The sequence below is a fragment of the Colias eurytheme genome, chromosome 29 (genome assembly GCF_061535395.1).
Source record: "Colias eurytheme isolate Ceu_HAF_F1 chromosome 29, ilColEury1 Martin Lab GWU primary, whole genome shotgun sequence".
NCBI classification, from domain to species: domain Eukaryota; kingdom Metazoa; phylum Arthropoda; class Insecta; order Lepidoptera; family Pieridae; genus Colias; species Colias eurytheme.
The window spans coordinates 4,870,522-4,879,101 of record NC_143008.1 but is presented as its reverse complement, the minus strand read 5'-3'; the positions used below and the strand labels follow the sequence as shown (position 1 = coordinate 4,879,101).

Genomic DNA, 8,580 nt, shown 5'->3' with positions numbered 1-8,580 from the left:
AAGTCGGGGCGAGGAAATTTTCGTTTAAATATCGTCAGAATAATGCAATAATTAATCTCTAAAATTAATTTCAAGATTTCGCAATCACCATATTAAATTTATCTCTACACCTAGCTCCCATCCAACCCTTACGTCTCAATTATTTTCAAATACAATCACAGTTATGTAACGCGATTATCAACACCAATACAATGGACTGTCAAAGCTGTCAAACAAAATACGGGCTCTTTGCAATCATTGTACCTGTGCCTTTTATTTTTTTTTTCGGAAACGGACATAGGAAGATGCACAGATAAAACAAAATATTGGGAAGGTGCAAACAGCCAGTACGATTTTGAACCTGTACGAGTAAGGTGTAACTTTTTAATTGTTTGAATTGCGAATGAGTTTCCCGCGCTTTTAAGTTTTTTTATTGGAGTGATTGCCAGTTGTTATAATGAAATTTCCGTGTAGAAGAGACCATATTAAGCATTCGAAAGAATTACACATGGATTTTTGTAAGTTCTTTTATTTTATTAATTAAAAATAAAATTAATATTCCTTACCTTAGTAAGTATATAAGTATTATTGTCGAATATTGTAATTTTGTGAAAATCTATTATTATTATATCATACAAAGTATAAAATTAAATTAAGCAATATACCTACTTTATAAATACATACATTTTAAAATATTATGTCGTATTTAAAAAGGCAAATTGAGTCCTCTATAAATATTGCTCTTGTCTTATTATGATATGACCACGCTCACTGCAGTGTCACGGACGTAATAATAATATGAATTAATCTTGTTAATATTTCGCTTAAAATTAATGAAAATAAAATGTCATTAATTTCGAAATTTCATTTTTTTTAATATTAACATGGTTCCTATAGACTATTTAGTATTTACTATTTAGTGTAGGTATATTATGTTTTCGATCGAGTTTATAAAATAAATACCATCACAAAATATTATGTAGCTAATTAGAGCACACCAATAAAAAAATAATAGCAAGTGAAAAATATTGCTTTGAATTTTAGTAAAACTTTCAAATTTAATAACAAGAATGACGACGCGAACGCATTAGATTTTTCTCTACTAAAAAATTTTTAACCGTGCAAAAGAAAAATCACTTCAAAAATAATTGTCTGAAGTTTATGAAAAAGGATACAAGGAAAGGTAGTTCACCTAAAAGAAAACCGCTTTCCGCCGTCTGTGTTCCTGTAGGTATGCTTAGATCTTTAAAACTACGCATCGGATTTTGATTGTTTTTAAGATTTAAGCATAGGTACATAATTACATAGGGAGATAAAGCGACTTTGTTTTATATTTATACTATACAGTAGGTATACAGGGTGTCCCACTATCGGTATACTAAGCGCGAAGTTACTTATAGTTTTGCATATTTACTGATCACGTAAAAAATATAATTACGCCAAAAATTTTTTGCTAAAATTAATCCATGTTTTCGTCTCTAGCTTCGCGCAGCCGGCATATACCGCTTCGCTAATATGAGCATTTCTATGAAAACATAATCTCACGTGCGGGTGGCAAAGTTGAGCGGGTCGCTTGTTAGGGGTGTACACATATCATCTATTTGTCAAAAAAAGTCGTTTGGAGTTTTATAATTATTTTTTGCGTACTCAGCGTATGCAAAACTATAACTTCCTAGTTCCTTGGGGCTTGGTATACCTACCGTTGCTGCGGGCGGTGAGCAATCTCAAAAAATAGTCAATAGTAATACTGAAATCAAAACTATAGAAAAAGGTTGCTATATCAAAATAGAAATACGTTGCAAATTTGGAAATAGAACAAATACCATTGAGCTCACAATAGTTTATTGCAATTCCAATATAAATGGCGGCCATATGTTCTATTTATTGTCGCGCGGTTTTAGCGCTATTGGCCAATTTATGGGGTTTCTAGTGTGGATGTAAAATTACCTTAAAAATAATTTTTGTTAAAATTTGTTGAAAAATTCTACTCTAGTAGGTACAATATGCAATGTTTAATTTAGTAAATAGATTTTATGATTTAAAAATTTTTGAAGTGAAATTCCTTAGGCGCGTTGAGAGTAAAATTTCAAGGTCGCGTCATGGCAATACCGTCACGTCATGGAATAAGACGACGATTTTGGTGCTCGGCACACACTCTCATTTTTTACTATTTGTGTATTTGGAGAGTGTTTTAGTGATACGAGTGGGAGTATGTTTTTACCCGACTGCCAAAGAAGGAGGGTAATGTTTTTCGAGTGTATGTAAGTATGTATGTATGTCTTTTCCTTTGTGACCACCTGTAGCCTAAACGGCTTGATGGATTTTGATGTATGAGGTATCGTTAGATTTGTCTTGATTACGGGAGTGTCATAGGATACATTTTATCCTAAAAGTCCCACGGGATAAAGACATAATAATATTTTTTCTAAATTTCCCTTTAAAAAAATATGTATGCGGTATCATTAGATTCATTTCAATCACTCTTTTTTTAGTGTGCAGTCGGGTATTTTGTTTTTTTAATAATTTACTTGTCAATCAGAATGGTTGAAGGTCTCCAAAACTAAAGTATGTAGAAAATCGTGTTTTGAAGTTCTCAAATGAATTAGTATTACTTACGTTATTAATAAGTATACCTGTAGTACCTACTACTGGTAAATAAATTTGTAAGAGATCGTTTTATCCTTATATAAATATTTTTACCAAAATATTAATTAACTTCAATAAATGTTCATTTGTTGCATTTTTAAATGTGTATAAATAAGGATTTATTTTCGTTTCTGCTAGATTTTGAAACATATAGAATGGCAAAATTTCCTCAAAATCGGGGAAAATCTCCCTACTCACAATAAAGCCAATTCGTATACGTTAAGCCGGTAACGTCATTTGTAAGAATTACGGTTGATTTGAATTATTCATCACCGTTGTTGTTTTCCCGCCATTTTGTCTATGTTTTTTTTTTCTTCACAGATTATGAATATGTATATATCGTTAGGGTCATGTAAATTTTTCGCATGCATAATTTTTTATTCATATATTCGCGTTTGAAAAATGAAATATGCTGGAAAATTGTGAACATGTAAATTTCTAGGTGAAATTGTACTATGCGGTAGGTATAGATACTATGTTTATAAGTGTTTACGTATTAGGTTATCTCACTTTGTAGCCTAATTAAAAGTACTCTCCATGTTGCGAACTTTCATATACATATTTTCATAATTCTATTCAACAATATTATGGTCTAATATCCGGCATTAGAAAAATATAATGTGTTAATTAGACGAAACAGTTTTTTATAAGCTGATTTAAATGTCATGAATTTATAAAAACAAGCTTTGTAAAATAAGTCTGTTCATTGTTAAAGTTATTGCAAAGTTTCTAAAATGTATAATTCAAAATAATAATATCCCTCAGCCTGCCGCAAAGAAGCGCGGCCGCACTCCATCAACGCCGCCATCATGAAAGAGAAAAGCAAGAACGCGGCCCGATCTCGTCGGGAGAAAGAGAACGCAGAGTTCCTGGAACTGGCGAAGCTTCTCCCTCTACCGTCAGCGATCACTTCGCAACTGGACAAGGCGTCTGTTATACGGCTTACGACTAGCTACTTGAAGATGCGACAGGTTTTCCCAGACGGTAAGTATTTATAGTAATAGAGGTGGTAATGAAGCTTGTGATAAATCTGGTGATGAAGCTGCCGTACATGGACAGGTAGTATGGTTAAGCAGAAGCCATGGTAAAGGTAGAAACATCAATATCGTGGTAGGTCACCTACAATGTTTAAGAAGAAGGCAAAATGCTCGATAAAGCTGGTAATATAGCGACGCCATGAACAATGCACTAAAATCGTGGAAAGAGAAAAAGAACGCAGAGTTCCTCGAGCTGGCGAAGCTTCTCCCTCTACCGTCAGCGATCACTTCGCAACTGGACAAGGCGTCTGTTATACGGCTTACGACTAGCTACTTCAAGATGCGACAGGTTTTCCCAGACGGTAAGTAGTAGATAGGTAATGAGGGTGATGATGATAGGGCTAGTATAGCTGGTAATAAGATTGGTAATCCAGCTGGTGATGTGGTTTATGAAGAAGCTTGTAATACAGCTGCAACATGGACAGGCAGGTCACTTACAATAAGGTGACACGATTAAGCAGAAGCGATAGTAAAGGAGAAACATAAATGCGAAAATCAGTATTAAGGCTAAGGTAAGTGGTAAGTTTAGATATTATCTATATATGTATTTATTAAATATTATATATTTTATCGTCGCCTAGTAGGTACCCACAACACAAGCCTTAATTGAGCTTACTGTGGGACTAGGTCGATTTGTGTAATAATGTCCTATAATATTTATTATTTATTTATTTATTATTATACGTGATGATAATGATGAAGGTGGTGGTGATGAAGTTCGAGTTATTCGATACTTACAATATCAAAGCGTTGCTACGCATACGGCATACCGTATGCTTAGCAACGCATACGCATAAGTTAAGCGAAAGCAATCAATTTTTTGGGTGTATTCGTTCGTAGTTTTAATTATTATACTTTTACAAAATGTAGGTGGTATTTTAAGTTTTAAAATTTTCAAAAAGCTTATATCGAGATACTCTATGTAAGATAGTTAAATATACCACTTATGAAAGATTCATCCGCCGTCGATATCTCCCTGGAAATATTTTATTAAATTTTAAACAATTTTAACTTTTCCATATCCCGTGGGCACCAGCTTCATGCCCAGTACAATATTCCCTCCTTTTCACCAGGCCTAGGAGACGCGTGGGGAGCAGCACCACCGCCCCCACAGCCGCGAGAACTGTCCATACGAGAACTCGGATCCCACCTCTTGCAGACCCTCGATGGGTTCATCTTCGTGGTCGCACCTGATGGCAAGATCATGTATATAAGTGAAACAGCGTCTGTTCATTTGGGTTTGAGTCAGGTAAGTGAATTTTAGAACATGTTTGCTCTGTTTTAAGAATTTTTAATATAGTAATGTAGTATATTAGTGAGGGTAGACACAAATAATGTCACCCAATGTCACCATAAATAATGTCAATAATGTCACACAAATAGTGTCATTTTTGTTGCTGTGAGTAAAAGTGATTGCATCATCCTTGTGTTTCAATCTAAATTAAGCCTCAAATACCATATAAGAACAGTTTGTACTTTTTTAACATGATTTTTTTTTTACTTGTAGGTAACTATGTTGTGTAAAACAATTTTTTAGTTATTGGCAAATTTTGGAAAGGAAATGTAGTTTTTATGAAAGAACGTTTCTTTCTTAATTTTAGTTGTTGTCGTTCGAGCTTTCAGAAAGTCAGTGTTTTTGCCTAATTATCATGAAAATAATGAAAATTTTAAATATCAATGCCATTTTTGTAACCTAAATAGTCAATAGCAAAGTTCTACTTTATCTACTTTACAAATGAACTATTTGAAAACGGCATTGACCGAAAGGTTGAAGAGCTTGTTTGTTTGAACGCGCTAATCTCAGTCACTACTTTTCTGATTTGAAAAATCGGTGTTAGATAGCCCATTCATCGAGGAAGGCTATAGACTAATACATCATCACGCTAAGACCAACAGGAGCTGAGCAATGCGGGTGAAACCGCGGGGCACAGCTAGTTACTACTATAATACTATATTGTCTGTTACATATAGAAGCCCTTTAAAAGCAAATTCAACCATATTTTCCTTCAAATTTCCCCAACAGGTGGAATTAACAGGCAACTCCATATACGAGTACATCCACCAAGCGGACCATGAAGAGATGAACGCAGTTCTCAGCTTACAGCATCCACACTCTTATTTAGGACATCAATGTCCTACCATTGGGTAAGTTATACTTAGGGCCGATTTTTCAATGCTTGGATAAAACTTATCCGTCCAATAAATTATTACACCATAATATTAAAATGTCACGTAAACTGCCAAATACGGGCAATTAGAATACGTTTTTAAAATGGTAGTTTTATACATTATTCGACGAATAAGTTTTATCCAAGCATTGAAAAATCGCCTTTATTTGACTTGTTTTGACAGACTTAATGTTATATTTTGATGTATTAGTTCCTATTTCGACACGTTTGATTTCATGGGCGTAGCTAGCCATGGGCTCAGGGTGGGGCAATCATATAAAATAATATGTAACTAGAAACAGTACCTACCCGAGCTGAGGTCTTATATAATAATAATAAGCTTTATTTATTTCCACCTTACAATTATTAATAAACTAGAGGTCCGCCCCGGCTTCGCACGTGGTACATATTTCGCAATAAAAGGTAGCCTATGTCCTTTCTCGGGTATCAAAATATCTCCATACCAAATTTCATGCAAATTGGTTCAGTAGTTTAGGCGTGATTGAGTAACAGACAGACAGACAGACAGAGTTACTTTCGCATTTATAATTATATTAGTATGGATACATAATCATACATAATACATTTCAGTTATTTTTTTCCTTTTGTAATTACTTATAATAAGAATATATTTTTTATTTTTATTTATCTATTCCTTGTTAGGTGGCCCCTTATGGGTAAAAGCCTCCTCCATCTTGTACCAAAGATCCCTATCTTGGGCCATACGCATCCAGTTTTTTCCTGCTATTTTCTCTATGTCGTCCACCCACCTCTTCTTCTGCCTTCCCACTTTCCTTTTGCCGATTGGGCCCTGCCATTTAGTGGTATGGTATGTCCACCTGTCATCTTTATATCTGGAGAGGTGTCCTGCCCATTTCCACTTTTGTTTTAAACTGAAATTAAGTGCGTCTGTTAGTTTGGTTTTCTTGCGAATGTCCACGTTCCTTTGTTTTTCTATTCTTCTTAGTTTCAGTATACTTCGTTCCATAGCATGTTGGCATGATGAAATTTTGTTCTTTACTTGTTCTGTGAAGACCCATGTTTGGCTTGCATAAGTAAGGCTTGGAAGAATACAGGAATCCATTATTGTCTTTTTTATTTTAAGGCTATAATTACCTTTTAGAATTTCTTTTTGGGCCCAGTATTTTTTCCAGGCTGTAATTATTCTTCTGTCTACTTCGTTTTCGTTGCTTTTTGTATCAAAAGAAACCAACTTTCCAAGGTACACATATTCATTTACATAGTCTATTGGGTTTTCCTCTATTCTAATTGTTTTCTTTTGACTATTTGACATAATTTTAGTTTTAGATGCGTTCATGTGTGGCCGACTTTTATGCTTGCAGAATTTAATTTTTGTAGCATTGATTCTAGCCCTGTTGCAGACTCACTGAAAAGAACAATGTCATCAGCAAACCTTAGGTGTGTAAGTTTTTTATTTCGTATCCATATGCCATTATTTTCCCACTTAATGTTTTTAAAAATATTTAATAGAGCTGAGGTCTTATCCCGGTTAAATTTTAGGGTTCCAAACCTCAAAAGGAAAAAAGGAATCCTTATAGGATCACTTTGTTGTCCGTCTGTCTGCCTGTTTATCTTTAAACTTTTTTCTCAGGAACGCGTAAAGATATGAAGCTGAAATTAATATTAAATACTAATGTCTACCGTCCCTTGAAGCTGTGAAAAAATCAAACTTATAAACCAACGCAATCAAAAGATACAGCCGTTTATGCTGTAAATTTTCGCAAATTGCGACTTTCGCAAGGGAATCATAACCTACAGGGTACTTTCCGTGAACACAGAATCTTGAAATTTGGTAAGAAGCAACATCTTATATGATAGATACAAGAATAATTATTGTGAAAAGTATAAATTTTCTGTAACAACATATAAACAGGCTCATACGCAACCATCGGTGCACAAGTTAAACTCGCGGTTTTTATTTCATACTAAATGGTCAGAAGGGTCTGGCCGGGTGTTGTAGGGACAACACCCGGCCTTGTATCAAGAAATAAGATAACAGTTGTGTCTTCTAGATACTACATGGATGTAGTTAATAGTACCTACCTAGACACAACCAAAAAACCGGCCAAGTGCGAATCGAACTCACGCACCGAGGGTTCTATACAAACATGTTTTTTTTGTTGTTACCTACTTTAAATTTATGCTTTTCGCAAAATTTTTCTATATCTGCGCTATAAGAAGTTACTTAATACCATCTTAATACAGATTCTGGTTTCACGGGAAGTACCCTGTAGGTTTTCTTCCTTGGGACCCTTTCGATTCTTGAAATTTTTTAGCAAAAGCGGCTATATCTTTTTGATTGCTTTGCCTAGTAGTTGGATTTTTCATTTTTTTTTCTTCAAGGGACCTTAGATTTGAGTATTCGATAGCAATACATCCACGCGTTCCTGATAAAAAAGGTGTTGACAGACAGACGGACAACAAAGTGATCCTAAAAGGGTTCCGCTTTTTTCCTTTTGGTGGTTCAGAACCCTAAACATATGTTTGGGGCTACTTTATTATACAATTTAGTTTTCTATAAATACAATAATTTGATTTATTAATTTCTTTTTTACCATGAAATGTAGTTTAAAAAGTTTTTGGCCAATATCTCAAAAACTATCCACTTTTGGGCAAAAGTTACCTATTAATGTGACCTTTTTTGTAGAGAATAAAATTTCGCATCTTTTCTACCTTTTAAACTTTTTCGTAAAACTGAATATTTTCCATTGCCCATATTTTTTGAGCAT

The 8,580-nt window shown here is 34.3% G+C and overlaps 1 protein-coding gene across 1 annotated transcript in view; it reads left to right on the top strand.

The window, feature by feature from the left end:
• Window positions 1–436: 436 nt before the first annotated feature.
• sim (bHLH transcription factor single-minded) overlaps window positions 437–8,580 on the top strand; it is a 28,811-nt gene continuing 20,667 nt past the window's right edge. The window contains exons 1-4 of the mRNA XM_090118189.1: window positions 437–497; window positions 3,391–3,609; window positions 4,736–4,911; window positions 5,686–5,807. Coding sequence (XP_089974315.1) covers window positions 437–497; window positions 3,391–3,609; window positions 4,736–4,911; window positions 5,686–5,807 — 578 coding nt within the window. The remainder of the gene's footprint in view (window positions 498–3,390; window positions 3,610–4,735; window positions 4,912–5,685; window positions 5,808–8,580) is intronic.